Source organism: Rhincodon typus, chromosome 7, assembly GCF_021869965.1.
Source record: "Rhincodon typus isolate 14 chromosome 7, sRhiTyp1.1, whole genome shotgun sequence".
NCBI classification, from domain to species: Eukaryota; Metazoa; Chordata; class Chondrichthyes; order Orectolobiformes; family Rhincodontidae; genus Rhincodon; species Rhincodon typus.
Genome location: NC_063338.1, coordinates 20,780,929 through 20,798,028, shown reverse-complemented (window position 1 = coordinate 20,798,028; position 17,100 = coordinate 20,780,929). Strand labels below are relative to the sequence as shown.

At 40.4% G+C, this 17,100-nt stretch overlaps 1 protein-coding gene across 1 annotated transcript in view; it reads left to right on the top strand.

The window, feature by feature from the left end:
• Positions 1-17,100, top strand: part of LOC109918655 (thioredoxin domain-containing protein 6-like) — a 65,895-nt gene that overhangs the window by 34,573 nt on the left and 14,222 nt on the right. Inside the window, exons 5-14 of the mRNA XM_048598704.1 lie at positions 1,514-1,624; positions 4,337-4,429; positions 4,920-5,074; positions 5,457-5,656; positions 6,002-6,146; positions 8,959-9,066; positions 10,607-10,758; positions 11,561-11,705; positions 13,641-13,879; positions 16,155-16,211. Coding sequence (XP_048454661.1) covers positions 1,514-1,624; positions 4,337-4,429; positions 4,920-5,074; positions 5,457-5,656; positions 6,002-6,146; positions 8,959-9,066; positions 10,607-10,758; positions 11,561-11,705; positions 13,641-13,879; positions 16,155-16,211 — 1,405 coding nt within the window. The remainder of the gene's footprint in view (positions 1-1,513; positions 1,625-4,336; positions 4,430-4,919; positions 5,075-5,456; positions 5,657-6,001; positions 6,147-8,958; positions 9,067-10,606; positions 10,759-11,560; positions 11,706-13,640; positions 13,880-16,154; positions 16,212-17,100) is intronic.

Genomic DNA, 17,100 nt, shown 5'->3' with positions numbered 1-17,100 from the left:
CCAGCTCTACACCTTGTTATCTCTATTTACATTAGGAGATGTGCATGTACAAAGGGATCTGGGTATCCTTGTACACCAGTCAATGAAAATAAACCACCAGGTTCAGCAAATAGTTAGAAAGGCAAATTGAGAGAGGCTTTGTGTTCAGAAACAGGATATTGATACAGTTGTACAGGACCTTAGTGAGACCACACCTGGAGTATTCTGTGCCGTTTTGGTCTTCCTACCTAAGAAAGGATATACCTGCCATATAGGCAGTGCAGTGGAGGTATACTAGGCTGATACCAAGGATGGCAGGATTATGGAGACATTGATTTGACCTACCCTATATTCACTAGTGATTAGAAGGATGAGAATATCTGATTGAAACTATAAAATTATCTCAGGTCTAGACAGACTAGATACAAGGAGGATGTTGCCCAGGTTGGGGATTCTGGAACCAGGGAATGTAGTTTCAAAATGTGAGGTAAACCATTTAGAAATGAGATAAGGAAACATTTCTTCACTCAAATGACAGTGAACCTGAGGAATTCTCTTATCGAGAAGGTTGTGGAGGCCAAGTCACTGATTCAAGAAAAATAATTCATATCTTTTAGATTTTATAGATGGGAATATGGTATTGAGCGAGAATATGAACCATAATCATATTGAACCGTGGAATAGACTTGAAGAAGCAAATGGTCTACTCCTGCTCCTAATTTCCATGTTTCCCAATTTGTGCACAGCAATCTTCCACAAATGTCAATTTGCTAATGAGCAGATAATCTGTTTTTCACAACGTTTTTTGAGGGATAAATATTGGTCAGGACACCAGGGATAACTCCCCTGCTTTTCATTGAATTAGGACTGTGGAATTTTTCACATCAATCTAAGAGGGCCTCAGTTTAAAATTTCATCCATAAGACAGCACATCTGAGAGTGTGCCCCTTCAGTGCTGCATTAGGAATGTTAGCCACAATTTTACGCATCAGTCTCTGAAATAAGACTTGAACCAACACCCTCTAATTTCAGTGCTACCCACTAAATCACAGCTACCACCCAGAGACAGGAGAGAACTGAAGGAGAGACAACTGACAAAAATGTGAACTTTTTTCGTTTAATGTTGGAGATGATGGTACAACTGTTCATAGGCATCAGTAATAAGACAATTGAAGACAGCACTAGTGGCTTAGTTCAAATTTTATGGGCACAACTTTGAACTTTTTTCTAAAGAGAGGCATTTTAAAACCAAATTGGTCAGTCGTTTAGGATTTTGAGGAGAAGTATCTTCACTTTGTGAATACCTATGATTCTCTAACCCTAGAGGTCTGTTGATTGGTCAGTGAGTAAATTCAAGGCTGAGACTGATGGATTTTGAATTGTGGTAGAATTTAGTGATTGTGGAGATGGAGTGGGAAATTGGAGTTAAGATCACAAAGCAGCCATGATTGTACTTAGCCGAGAAGCAGATTTAAGGGGCTGAATAGCCCACTCCAGATCCTGTTCCCTATGTTTTAGTTGTTGCATTTGAGAGTTACAAGTTTTGTTTTACTTTAATACAGTTACTACCAACAAATCGTACACAGTAGCAATCATCAAACCTGATGCCGTAGCTCATGGGAAAGCAAATGAAATAATAATGAAGGTGAGAAGCAGAACTTCAAATTGTTTGCGATTAAAGTTTTGTTTCAATCTATTGAGATTCAAGGTGATTGGATTCCATTTTACCCTTGAAGTCTGTAAATACAAAATTAGTCATTTCTTCCTGGTTTAAACTGTTAGTGATTTTCTCATTTAATGTAAATCTTGACGACTGACGATAAATGTTTTCAATTTTAACTGAACATTTCAGTCTTTCCTTTAATGTGAAGTGATGAATTTTTTTTATGAAGAATGTGGACAGACAATATAAAACAAAATACTTTAATATAAAGTGGATGCAGGAGCAGAGGGACTTGGTGTATGTACACACATCATTGAAGGTGGCAGGACAGAATGAATTAACAGTTAATAAAGTACACAGTATTCTAGGTTTTATGAATGAGGCATTGAGTATAAAAGCAAATAAACTATGCTAAACCTAGTTCAGCCTTGACTGGGGTATCGTATCCACTTCTGGGCACTGCACATTAGGAAAGGTGTGAAGGCATGAGAGAGAGTAAAGAAGACTCACAAGAATGTATCCAGAAATTTGGAGCTTTAGTTAAGACTATAGACCATTCTTCTTACGAAAGAAGAAACTGAGAAGATTTGATTGAGATGTTCAAAGTCTTGAGGGATCTAGATACAGTAGGTAGGGAAAAACTGTTCCCATTTATGGAAGTATCAAAAACTAGAATTCATTGATTTAAGACGGCCAGAACCAAAGACGTTGCAAGTGAACCTTTTTACGTGGTAAGATTGTGAATTTAATTTCCAATGTGGGGAAAGCAGATTCATCTGTAGTTTTAGAAAGAAACTTGGATTATTATCTTAAAGAAAATACTCACAGGGCTATGAAGAAAATGCAGACAACTAGGACTTGCTATGTTGTTCTCACAGAGAGTTGGTACACTCTCTCTCAATGGGTTGAATAGCTTCTTTCTGTGTTGCAGCTATTCTACGGGCTTAATTATACCTCCCCTCAGTGGCCGTGCTTTTAGTGCAATAGGTCACATGACTAACCCACAACTTCCCTTCTGCCCTGAGCAAATCCCATAATGTACAAAGTAGGTAGGCACCGAAACAGGCAGCCTGTTGACCATATGTGAATAAATGATTAAAAATCAATTAAGCATTTGAGTAAGTCTATTTCCCTGAAGTGTACACTGCCCATGCTATGATAGAGCTTGTGTAGGCAGCTGCTTGGGAGTGGATAGTCTGTTTTCTACGGGCTACATAAACAAAAGCACAAAGAAAGGAGGAGGGGCACCTCATTCCAAGAGCATTCTACACAAATTGGGTGCACTGCCCTCCCCAAGATGCTACCCACACCTCTTTCTATGTTGCTTATCCAACCAGAACCCAAAACCTCGTCCCCAACCCCACTCTCCTCACTCTTTGCTCTGTTGAATTGTTCCAGCCCTTAAAACCCTGGGACTTGCATTCTCAGGCAACCACGATCCTCCTCTGGATTCTCCCAGCATTCCTGACAGTTCTTACTTCTGACATCTCTAGCTGCCAAGAGTAATGATTTGCTAGCATTGGGATTCCCTCAAACTGAGGGCGTAGAACTCTCACTGTTTGCCTGTTTAGGCCATCCCAGTATGTAATTGCTGAAGGGCAGGTTCGCATGGAGCAATTCGGCCTCTGGCCAGCTTATCTTCTGGGACGGTGGGTGTGGTGTACAATCTACCTAATTACCTCATAAAATTGCACCCTATACTTTGTGATCTTGTCAAACTCTTGACTCATCCTCTATTCAGTTAAATTCACAACCTCTGTCTGACTGCACTCTCTAGCAGGTAGCTCAGAATAAAGCAAGTATGTTCACATTTGTGACATGGCACTCCCCACACCACCCTCACTGGAACCTGTGTATGTATGACTGCGAAGTTAGCATGGCATAATGGCTGCATTGACTCTCATCATCAAGACTGTGATTTGAAGACTCAGTTTGTTAGTAAGATGTTACAGTCTGTGCCATGTGCAAAGATAGCTGCAGGACCCACCAGGGTTATAATGCATGAACAGTTCTAGACAGAAATGGTGTTACCTGGTGTCACTTTGTTCTTCCTACTTAGGATCATAGAATCCCTACAGTGTAGAAGCAGGCTGTTCAGCCCATCGAGTCCACGCCAACCCTCCAAAGAGCATCCCACCCAGACACACAGTCCCTGACCTTTTCCCATAACCCTGCATTTCCCATGGCTAATCCACCTTGCCTGCACATCCCTGGACACCACAGGGCAATTTAGCATGGCCAATCCACCTAACCTGCACCTCTTTGGACTGTGAGAGGAAACCAGAGCACCTGAAGGAAACCCATGCTGACATGGGGAGAATGTGCAAACTCCACACAGACAGTCGCCTGATGGTAGAATCGAACTCGAGTCCCTGGCGCTGTGAGGCAGCAGTGCTAACCACTGAGCCACCATGCCAGTCCTTGTCAAACATTTATCAAACATTTGTGTATCAAAGCACCTCCCAACTTACCTAACAACCACTTAAAAATAATAAGGATGTAATAGAAAATAAAATCACATTAAATGGAGAATGTTCACAAGAACACATAGATGGGGGTCCCAGCACTGGTCTGTTTTACTGCCTGGATTGTTTTAATGTTGGAATTACCAAATCCATGATAGAGTAAAGTCTACTTAGAGCCTCCAAACAAAGGAAATAAGGTTCCCTCTAAAGTTCCTCAGTGTTTTCTCAGATTCGGGAAGCAGGCTTCAAAATTTTAGCTCATGAAGAACGGACATTAACCAAGGAAGACGCCCACGATTTCTACCGACACAAAGCCGAAGAGGTGAGTGGGAAAGACTTTGAATTGGAAAGAATGTGTCAGTGTTTTTATCGTGAAAATAACATCCCATACGTAAACACTGATTCAGTCTTAAATTCAGGAAAAAAAATTGAGTGAAATGTGAAACGTAGCCCTAAGGTGGCACAGTGATGATTGCAATAGACCTCCTTCATACTGTACCATGCCACCTGGGAAAGGTGTTGAGAACAGGACAACCCTTTGCCTATATTAAGTGAGAGAAAAGTGGATAGCTTATCACTTCTGTGCACCTCAGTATGATATTTGCAGAAAGGTGGAGACAGGCAAGATTGAGCAGCATCAGCTTGTCGCTAAGCTAGTCACCTGGTCATCAATTGGCAAGTAACAATTAGAAACTGGAAGGATGAAGAAAGTAGAAAATGCCAAATCATTAAAAATTGACACAATTAAAACTAAGATATTTCAAATGATCCATACTGATTTTCCATAACTCTGTTTGTTGTCAAATTTATAGGCTCATTTTGAGGAGCTGATTCAGTTCATGTCTAGCGGTCCTTGTCATATTCTGATCCTGTCCAGACCTGAAGGAACAGTTGATGTCATTCCACTGTGGAGAGAATTTATTGGTCCAACAGATGTCGAAGTTGCAAAACAGGAGAAGCCTGAAAGGTAATGGGGTCCAGGGGCATGTTTCAAAGATTGTTCAAACTCCAGTGGTAAATTAAACAACGTGGCAGTGAGTAACTTGAATAAATCCATCTCTGTGTATGCACAAGCCTCTGCTTCATTATGAGCCTTTGTCATTAGATTGGGACGTCAGCTTCTCATCCACTGCGCAGTGCTGTAAGATTTCAGAAGGGGAGAGAATACATCAAAAGTGTTAAAACTAGCCCTCAAAATAAACAAAACAATTTAAAATAAAGAGCACCAACATTAATAAAAAAATTAAGTATGTTAATTAGTAACTCCTTGACTGCTTTGAATACTAACACTGATGTGACCTCAGTTGGTTTCTCCAGTCATCTCTGACAGTGTAGATTTTCTTCCAAAGTCTCCGAGCTCTGTACGGGACTGAACATGTATTCAATGCAGTTCATGGGAGTGATGACATGGACCACGCCAGTAGGGAGTTGGCCTTCTTCTTCCCCAGCTTTGGAAAAGCATCTGAAGCCCAGATTCCGATTCAGCAAGAGGAGAGGGTTCAGAAAACACTCGCTCTAATCAGGCCAGATCTCTTAAAGGAGAGAAAAGGTGAGAACCATTTCCTTAGCGTTAAACCACAGATTGCTTTCTGGGTGATGTGAACCTTGAGACTCGTACAATAAAAGATCTTTATAGACCGGATGAGGCATCGTGAGCACAGAGTAAATGTAACCTGCTAAAAGTATAGAACTTTTCTGTTTCTGAGGCCATTTTACTGTGTACAGCATTTATGATTAGTGAGAACATTGTGGTTTATGATTCAGTTGTATTCATTAATATATCATTAGCAGTATCAATAATAGACATTGATTTTGAAAACTATTCAAATTCTCTGCCGTTTCACATTGTTCATGGAGATCTGTCTAATGTTAATCCTTTATCCTCAATGTGTAGATGATATCCTGCGGAAGATTGCAGAAGCTGGTTTTACGATTGCCCTGCAGAAGGAGGTTGTACTCACAGAAAAACAAGTTTACGAATTCTACAGTGAGCACACGCAGGAAGAATACTTCCCAGTTCTTCTTCAGAACATGACCAGGTACCAATTCCTAGTTAGGTATCTACAACCTGTGTATAGATTTAAAGGCTATAATTGAAGAATTTCTTGCACAATCTCACAGGGATTTTGTACATTGGATCCCCAATGGGTATAATTAATATGACAGGCATCAGAACTAAATTTTTGCCTGTGGGATAGAGGATTCTTCATTACTGAATTACTTGCAGGAAAGAATTCCAAAGATTAAAAATGCTTATTCGCTAATTGGTAATCACTTAACTGCCTATAGCAAATTCAATTGGTTATCAATATTGTTAAATTCTAAGTCTTTTACAATTTTTATAGTATTGTCAAATACCCTCCTGATCTCATCCCTACCATTTAACCCGCTTAGCAATATTTCCATTCTCAACTTGCTAAACACTCTTCTTGTTAATCACCTGAACGTATCCTTACTTCCAAGTAAAACGTGGGCAGAAATTATCATTTGAAATGGTTGACCTCGATGTTGAGTCAGTGGGCTAAGAGCGGGAATAGGGCTGAAATGTAAAACGACAAGTGACTGAAAGCTCAAGCTTATGTTTATGGACTGAATGGAGATGTTCTGCAAAGTGGTCACCCAATCAGTGTTTGGTGTCCCTTATGTAGAAAGTAATACACTGTAATCAGCAAGTGTTGTATGCTAAATTGTCAGGAGTACCAGTAAATCATTGCTTTGTCTGGACGGGCTGGGCGTTTTTTTTTTGGAGTGATTGAGGAATGGACCATGGTGTTTCAGATGAAGTGATCTTTTTGGAATGCCGTTGTAGAGGAAAACGTGTTCATTGGAAGGATCATGCTGAAAATGATAAAAATGGTGAAGGATGATTCTTTGAATGCAAAGACTGCTTGCTTGGGTAAAAGGGGAATCCTATCATGGTTCTGTTTGGGGAGGGGAATGGGTGAAAGTAGATATGTGGAAATGACTGACATATGATTGAGAACCCAGTCAGCAAATGGAGAATGTGTGCGTGGGAGTGAAGCTACATCAGAAATAGTGGTGTTGTAGGATACAAATGAGACTGCAAAACTGGGAAAATAGAACAGAGTTCTTCCAGGCATTCCAGGAGGAGAATGTGAAATGAAGATAGCTGAAAGAAGGAGTAAATTGATAGTGAATATAGTCAAGAGTCTATCCCCAGAAATGGTGAGAGAAAATGTTGAGGAAGAGAAAGGAAGAGTTGGCAATGGACCTTGTGAAAGGCAGGAGAAGGATGGATATTGGAAATAAAGTTATTGAAGTTTTCCAGTTCAGGGAGAGAAAACCAACAGCATTAATACAGTAATCAGTGCAATGGGAAAAGAGGTAAGAGAAGGTCATGTGTAGGACTAGAACATGAAGTGTTTTTTATATCCTACAAAAGGGCAGTTACAATATTACATATAAAGCTTTATACAAATACGCATTATTTTAGTAATTCAAACTGATGTGTTTAGCACATAATATGTGCCACTGAATGCCTTTCACGTCTGGGGCGCTAAAAAGATATTGTTTTGCTGTTAGTTACAGGGAAAATGCAGGAAAGTAGACATGAGGAATGTCAGATCAACCATGATCTCATTGAATGACATAACAGAGTCAAAGGGTGGAATGGCTCACTCATTTCTTATGGTCAGATAGTATGCTTCAGGCATCCCTGGTTACAATGTTTCACAGCTTAAAGGTAATTTAAAAGTATTTACGAGATAACACGGTGTAGAGCTGGATGAACACAGCAGGCCAAGCAGCATCATAGGAGCAGGAACGCTGACGTTTTGGGCCTAGACCCTTCGTCAGCCTTCCTGTTCCTATGATGCTGTTTGGCCTGCTGTGTTCATCCAGCTCTACACCGTGTTATCTCGGATTCTCCAGCATCTGCAGTTCCTACTATCTCTTAAAAGTATTTACTGTCGCCCAAGGGAACATCAGATGTGTGGGCACCAGTCATCTGTTTCTAATGTCCCTGGAGCAGATTGTCATGTATCATGTAAGAAAGTGTTCTCACAGGCATCTGCCTCCAGGCTACCTCTAACCACATCAACAAACAAACTAGTGATTCCTGGGTTTACCCAGGCGAAATATACAATCCTGGATTAATTCAGGAAGATCGTCTTCTTTAATGTTTGATGTCAACACTGTTTTGTTGGGAGAATTACATGAGGTTTCCCATAATTGCAGGACAGAATATCAGTACGCTTTGTCATGCTGGATCTTCCCCTGGTGCCCTATGTCATCCCAGCCTGTGCTTTTTCTGAGAAATTCTGTACTTCCAGAGATGCTTTAGCAGAATTTAAAGCAACTGAGAGAGGACTTGAGATAATTTGAGGAATTCTGAAAGGCTGCAAACATTTATGACACAAGGTAGTCAATCCAAAGCCTCTCCTGTTGGCTTGATGACTTCCTACAGGGAAGCAGTCCTTACTTAGTTTCCACTGAAACGAGAAGAGCAAAAGTCAGAGCAACTTTGGACATTACAAAGTTGGGTGAGGATAGATGTTACTGAAATTCCAATCTCAGATGCTAACAGCCTATACCAGCCCTGGGAATGACTCTGTCCCGAGGATTTGAGGCTGAGATGGGTGCTAACTTCTCTCAGCAGAGCCTACATCCAATCCTTTCAGCACCTAAAGCATTTTCTTTTGACTGGAGGCCATGTGTTTCCTCAAAGGACGTGCAAATTTTACACAGATGAATGATGAGTGATCTTCCATCTTGTTCAAATTTCATTCATCTCTCAATTATTTATGCTTTTAAGAAGCCAATTGATTTGTTTTTGCTTTTGCTCCATAATCTTGAGATCTGGCACTATGGTAAATCTGTATTTTGTTATAGTGGACCTGTGTTAGCCTTGGCTCTTGCTAGCATGGACGCAGTTGAACGCTGGCGGAATCTGCTGGGACCAAAGGATGTGAATCAGGCAAAGGAGGAAGATCCTGAGAGGTTTGTCCTTTAAATTAACCTTAATCTTAGAAAGTTTAATGCTTTCTTCACAATATTCTACAATGCTGAGTGATAAGTGCGTGTGATTCAGAAGGAGCCAAGTTTTGATTTATCACCAACACTGAGTCACGTTATCCCAGTCAAGGCAATGCTCACAAAGATTCTTAAATTGGTCGCTGTGTTGTTTACCCTGGGGATGGAAAGGAAAGAAATTTGCTGCATTTTATGGTTCAAATGAATGCCTCATGACCCTAGTTCACAAGTGCACATGCAGGGATGCTGGGTGAGGACTACCTCAGCAGTACCTCAGCCTGGGTAGAAATGGTCAAGCAGCCTGCAGGCAGTAGAAGGATGGACATTGGAAATAAAGTTGTTGAAATTTTCCAGTTCAAGGGGAAAAAACCAACAGTATCAATACAGTAACCAATGCAGTGGGAAAAGAAGTAAGGGAGGGACCATGTGCAGGAGTAGAACATGAAGTATTTTATATATCCTACAAAAAGGCAGTTACAGTGTTACATTTAAAGCAGTCAGTCTCAGCTCACACTTGACAAGAGGGCCGTGTGGCAAGGTGAACAGAGTCTGTCTCTGCTCACAGAACTGCACCCCAGCATGAGTTAATTGAGTTATTTAATTGGAACATTGCTGGCAATACCAACGTTTGTTGCCTTGAACTTGTTAGGCCATTTCAGAAGGCAATTAGGAACCAACCATATTGCATGCCTGTGCATTGTCTAGCGATGAAGTTACTGGGAACAATGCCAATGATGGCATTTCTGTTTTGCAGCAACACTGATGTAAATGGCATGGTACTGCTAGCTCTGAAGGTTCAAAGTCTTTGAAAGAAGCCAGTAATCTGCCAGTTCTGAGGGGTCTGGTGGAAGCCAGGCTTTTGATCCTGGCTGTGCAGCTCAACCTACTCTACAGAGACCAGTAATAGTGGTCATTGTGCCTATTAATTTGTTGTTATCTGCTTTATGGATCAAATTCTACTATGTACCCTGTACTATGTTGAAGCTAGGAATTGTGCATAGGACAGTGTAGATGAAATTTCAAGCTGCATCCTATTGTTATATCAGACCTACAAATCCTTGAGGTGGCTTTGTCAAAGAATATTAATTTCTGTAAATATGAATGTAGGGACACAGGTAGGCCATTCAGCCCCTTGAGCCTGTTCTGCATTCAATTAAATGATGGCTGACTAGTGCCTTAACTCCATATACCTGCCTTTTGGCCCATGTCCTTTGCTTAACAAAAAATTACCTATCCAGATTTAAAATTAACAACAGCATCCATTGCCATTTTCAGATGAGAGCTCCAAACTTCTACGCCCTTTGTGTGTAGAAGTGCTTCCTAACATCTTTCCTGAGCGGTCTGAGCTTAATTCTCTAACTATTTGCAAATCTAATGTGATGTGTTGTAAATCTTTAATGAATCTCACATTGTTCCTGCTGAAAGACTTTTCCAAAACATTTCTGAATGTCCTTGTGAAAAAACTGGTATTGTTCTAGTTCATGGACTTGTTTCACTCCTTCTGTAGCCTCAGAGCACAGTTTTCAATAGAAACTGTTCCAATTAACCAGCTGCATGGTAGTGGAACACCCCAGGAAGCAGAAAAGGAGCTGAAGTTCTTCTTCTCAATGGAGCACACACTGGCTGCTATCAAACCTGATACTCTGGAGGAGCATCGAGGTAAACTGGGGTACAATGATGTTTTAATCCTTTAACAGACCCAGTGGCTGCAGATCTCTGGGATCAGAGAGCATTAATGATGAAATTGAAGAGCAGGGGGTTGCATTTATACAGCTCATTGGATGCAATGGATATTCTAAAGTATGTTGGACACGCGGAACTTTGAGTATGAAACGAAAATCACTGGAGAATGATTAGCGAGGCAGGTTTTTGAAGACGGCTTTGAGGTGACGGATGAAATGGAACAAGTTGGAGAGATTTGGGGAGACTGCTCCGTTCAATAGGGGATGAAGTAGCTGAAGGCTATGCCATCATTAGTAGACATATAGAAAGATACATAGAGGAGCAGAGGGTGTGGTCTAGCACAAGAACCTGGAGGAGATTACAAAGCTGGGATGGGAAACATTGACAGAGTGAATTGAAAACAAGGATGAGGGTTTTTAGGTGAGTGCAGTAGAGATTGCCAATGTTTAATTGACTGATAGTTTAGTATTTTGACTCACTGTGATTTCCCTTGGTTTTAACACAATTAACCAGAAACAGATGCGATACACTATTCACCTTTTACATTTAATAAATTGTGGTCAGTGAAAGTTCAAAAAATCGCGTGCAGAGTAATGTCTATTGTAAATGGACAAGAAACCGTATTCAAGTTTCCTCATCTTTGATATCCTGGCTTCTTGTCACATGCAAACACTTACTGCATCATTTCTGTTCCTCTCACACTTTGATTCTTGCAAGCTTTTAGATTAACATAGGATTTGCTTTAACTGAACTGCTAAATATTTTGCATTTTTGGCAGATGAGATTATACAGAAGATTAAACAAGCAGGCTTCATTATATCACATATGGATGAAAAAACTCTAAGCAGGGAAATGGCAGAAGAGTTCTATAAGGAACACAAGGGCAAACCATTCTTTGAACAACTGGTTGACTATATGTCTGAGTAAGTGTCAATATTTTGTTAACCTCAATATCTCTATACACAGAGTTCAAATTATGAATGTTTTGATGGCCTAAATAAAGAGAACTTGTTTCCAATGGCAGGCAAGATCAGTAACCAGAAGACACAAATTAAAGAAAATTGGCAAAAACAAACAACTGGGGAGATAAGAATTATGTTAGTCAAGTGAGTTGTTTCGATGCAAAGAGTGTAGGAAGCAGTTGCAAAGGTAACTTTGAAAAGGGAATTGAATGAAGACTTAAAAACAAAAAGAAAAATGCAAGGTGACAGGGCCCTGATTTAAGATGAGATGAATTAGAAAACTCTTTCAACAAGCTGACAGAGGCATGATGGTTCAAATGGTCTCCTATACTACATGGTTCAATGACTCTATCCTCATCAGAGATTACCACAGGCAAACAAACTGTTTGTTGCAGCTATATGTTACAAAGGCTCCAAAGACCGATCCAGGAATAGAATCCCACGGGCACATTGCAATTATAGAATTTTACGCTGGACTGAGAAAATCATCGAAGCATTTGGTTCTATCCTTGCAGTCAACAGGTAAGTCATCCAAAGAAAACTCATATGGAGCCAAGCTCTACAAAAAAACAACCAATATCTACAGTGAGAAGGATGAGAAAAATGAAACTACAATTTGATTCAACATTATTTTCTGCTTGTTTCTGTTGATTTTCTTTCTGACCAAATAAACGATGTTCTCTGACACGAAAAGCTTGTATAAATAGCAGTTGGGCTGGACACCGTTTAGACCGTGCGGCTGAGCTGGTTGAGAACATGTAAAAGCTATTGCAAATGTTTTTTTTAAACTCAACGGTTGATAAACATTCAAAATGATCTGCCAAAGGGAATGTCAGGAGAGCCAAGTGTATTATTGGATGTTCAAAAGGATCTTGGTTACTGGTGCTAGAGGGTGAGCCTGATTTTGGCTTATGACTCCCTCTTTTCCCTGAATTGTTCATACGTTCCTAAGTAACCTTGTTAAAACATGGTGATTGTGATATGGGCGATACAGACATTGCAGCATTTACTGAGAGTATTAAGAACTCACTGCCCCTGGAGAGTGAAATGCTTGACTGGTGTTGCGTAAGGGTCTGAAAGGGTTAATGCTAAGGAGTGCCTTAGGCATCATCTACTGTGAGGATGTCATAAGGGCCTGGTTGGCGAACAGTTTTCAAACCTGAAGGAGTGAGGCCTACCAACTAGGTCTTCCTCACAGTCTAGCATATCATCATATTATGTTACGTTGATATAGAGTCACAGAGTCATACCTTTATCACTGTATGACTATACGAATGTAACATGTGCATAGTTGTTATCATGCAATAAAGTCAATCTTGTTTAAGACAAGAGCTTCTTCTCATTGGTGGTTTTCTTCTCTTACACTGGACCAAGTGGGCCCTATAGATCCCACAGGAAAGAGAATGCTGGCAGCAAATCTACCTGATAGCCCATACAACATGGTGAGCAGCGACATCACCTCCCAACCACTGGTACTTAATGTGGCAAATCGCAGTAAAAGGAAGCAATGTGGGTCTCCACCTGACATCCAGTGGGCAAGATTTCCATTGCCCAGATTAAACTTTACCCTGGTGCTCTTGTTACCACAGAGATAGGCCTCCAACTGGCATTGGACGCCTTTATGTCAATATGCAAATACAATTTTCACAGGACTGCAATCTCCTTAGCCTTTTACCAATATGGCGGGCAGTGGATTTCTGGCACATAATCAGTGTGGGCTTTCCACCCACCATTATTGGAGGCTCAGGAGTCTGCAATGAGAAACAACCACTGTATACGAACATTCAGGATCACTTTCTGCTTAGGTTTATACCTGCTTTATACCAAGTGCCCTTCTGACAGGCAGATGATCAATGCTACTTGACACTCATTCCTACCATTCTTCATTGGGTTCAGAGGTCCATTATTGATGATGATTTTGAGTAAGGAGAATGCAGTGGAAGAATGGAGAAATTTAATGGGCCCCACAGACCCCGAGGAAGCCAAACAAACTGCACCAGACTCTCTACGAGCCAAGTTTGCAAAGAATATCCTGCAGAATGCCTTGCACGGCAGCCCTGATCAGCTCCAAGCTATGGAAAAGATCCAGTTTGTGTTTGGGGACATCAACATTGGAGCAGATGGGGTTGTCCAAGGTAGGAATTAATGTGAGAAGGGATTGAGGTGTGGATCAGTGCCCTGGGGATCTGATTGATACTGTACACCGGGTTCATGAAGTTTCAAAGCATTTGTGTAGAACAAATGCAAATTTAAGCAATCATAGCATGAGGAGTAACAGCATAAGTAGACCATTCGGCCCATTTGAGACTGCTTCATATTAAATAAAACCATAATTGACCTGATTGTGGCTTTAACTCAATTTTCCATTCAGATCAAATCCCACTCCCACCCCAACCCCAACCCATAGCTCTTGATGCTTCATGGATTCTCCACTGGTCTTTGTATAAGAGAATTCCAAAAACTAATGGCCGTCAAATAGAGGAAATCCCTGTTCATCTCCATCTTAAAGAGGGGACCCCTTATTACTAAACTGTGTCCCCTGGTTCTAGATTGCCCCAAAAAAGGAAAACCATTGTCTTAGCATCTGAACGGCCAGGGTCCCTCAGAATCTTGTGTTTCTGTAGATCCCCTCTCATACATCTAGTCTCCAATCAAAATAGGCCTATTTTGTGCAACCTTTCCTCAAAAAATTATTCTTTCTTCCCAGGAATCAGCCCCTTGAGCTTTCTCTGAACTAGTTCTAATTGCAAGTATCTCTCTCTTTAAGAAGAAAAATTGGCCACCTAATAGGTGATCCACTTCTGACTTCTAGCCTCTGACCTTTCTATTTATCAGAAGTTTTACTCGGATTGAAACTATGATCATTAAACCTCTGAATTCTAGGCAAATAAATTACTCTGTGCACTTCTCCCTCGAAACTGATCAAGACAAGGAAAACAAAATTGATTTCTCTCTGTAGAGATTAATGTTTGGAAAAAAAAACCTTTTGGCCAATAAGTCTTGGTTCTTGACGGCAAAAAGGATAAGGTTGAGTGGGTCAGATGGCCATCATCACTGACATTCTGTCATGCATAGGCAGATGTTGCCAAACATAGGTAGTTATCTCTGGGATCTTGGTAAACACAATTTGCTTAGAGAACACAGTGTCATGAAGTCTTTGGTTGAGAAGGGCAAGAGGGCAATCAGGTTTCACATTAGTTTTGCAACAAAGATGCTTCAGAAACACAAGACACAAGCTTAGCAGGCATCCCCCAACTGAAAATCCAATAATAATCTCCAAGCCGGCAAAACACAGTTCAAACAGAACAGCAATAAAACTTGGCCAATACAAGGGGTCAGGTGTTTTCCCGAAAGTGAGTAAAAGCAATCAAGATCAGATTACCTGGAATCATGTGGTTTCCAAGAAATAGCTTGTTTAAAAAATGTTCCAATATATGTTTTTATTGACCTTCAAAATAAAACAATCCAGGTATCTCCACAATCCTTCAAACTCACATCCAAAGCAATTATTAATTGTGAAGATATTTTGACATCACACGCTTACATGATTTATTCCTATGATTTTCAGAGATTAGTAAAAAGGCCAAGGTGTGGTCATCTGGCTGATTATATTCCTGGAATACTTTTTAACTTTGATGTTTTCGTGATTTTGCCCATCAACTTAATCTCACAAGAAAAATAAATGGCCTTCATAAAGAGCCAAGAATTCAAGTTCCTGTTATCTGACACTTCCAGATTTTGCAGTAATTTATTTCTGATTATGTCTTCCTTGAACATACCACCATGGAAAAATTCAGAGGGGAGCTGTTAAGATTATTTGCCTTTGCTTAGATGGATGCGTCAGCTATAGATTACTTGAAAAAAAAATCAATTTGTAACGCGATGAATCTTTTGTGTGGATTTTGCACTCATCAAGATGATTGACGTCAGTACTTTTGAGAACCTGTGTTGGTATCAAGCATACTTAAAAAGTCGAATGATGGTTAGATATAGGGCCAAACTACCCCTCATGTCTCAACAAGCTCCAAATTCCAGCCTTGCCACCATCATTCCACAAACGAGGCACCCATCCATCTCATTGTACAAGTTTTTCATTGGTTTGTTGCAAAACAGTTAAAATTCATTTTCAGTTTTGGCACGTTGAAGCCTGTTCTGTGTTCTGAACCTATACCCACCGGGAATTGGATTACCCTAATCGCGATGCACACAGAACACTTACCATTTTGATTCAGATATGGGACTAAGTTTTTAAGGATAAAGAGATGCAAAAAGCCATGTTTTAATGGTCTTTAACTGCAAGCCAGAGAACTAGCATGGAGCAACGGGGTAGATGGCCTCCTTTTTGTGCTGTAACTATTCTATGATTCTAAGGTCTTATTGGTGCTGCCATTTCTCTGAATGTGCTTGTAGGTATTGAACCAGATTTGGAGAAGGTGATATGTCCAGAATCCAGGGAAGAGTCTGAAGGTATGTCTGAATGATATTGATAAAATAGCTAACATGATTAAATAATTTAGATAGGGAGGCATAGTCGATGGGATGATGTTTCTGCGTTGAACCACAGAACAAAGTTAATTGATTTTACATTTTAAGTGAGCAATAAATAAATAATAACCTTAATGTAAAACATGCTAATAACCATTGAGAATGTTTGTTGTGACAGTCAGGAAAGATAGAGCAGAGAGCACGATCCTTCATCTCCACACCCTCTGCAGCTAACATTGATGTGGAGGTGCCAGTGTTGGGCTGGGGTGGGCAAGGTCAAAAGTCACATGACACCAGGTTATAGTCGCAACTGGTTTATATGAAATTGCAGGCTTTTGGAGCATCCGTCCCCCTTCGTCAGGTGAAGTGAAGAAAGAACCCAGGCACAGACTTTATAATCAGACAGATCAAAAGATCACACAAATGGTGTGAGTGGAGTGTCGACAGACCGAATAATAGGTCTCTGCAGGTGATCAAGAGTGTGAGTAAAGGTGGTGTGAGTAACGTGTCAACAGCTAAATAACAAGTGAAAGGATGACGATTATCCAATTAATTGAGGTGGAGAGATAATTACAAAAGATTAATAATAAGGTGGTGCTGGAGACAAAGAAAATGACTGGAGTAACATGCCAGGTATAAGAGTCGCATTGCAAGGGTATAACCAAAGTAGCAAGTAATCCAAACTGTACAAACTAATTAATGTAGAGAGATCATAGCAAGTTATCAAGGTGATGATGTCAAAACAGGACAGTGAGGAAGATTTTACAGAACAGCATGGTGGGATCACATGCAGTGTGACATGAACTCAAGATCATGGTTGAAACTATCTTCATGGCTACGGGCAAAAACAAAGTTGCTGGAAAAGCTCAGC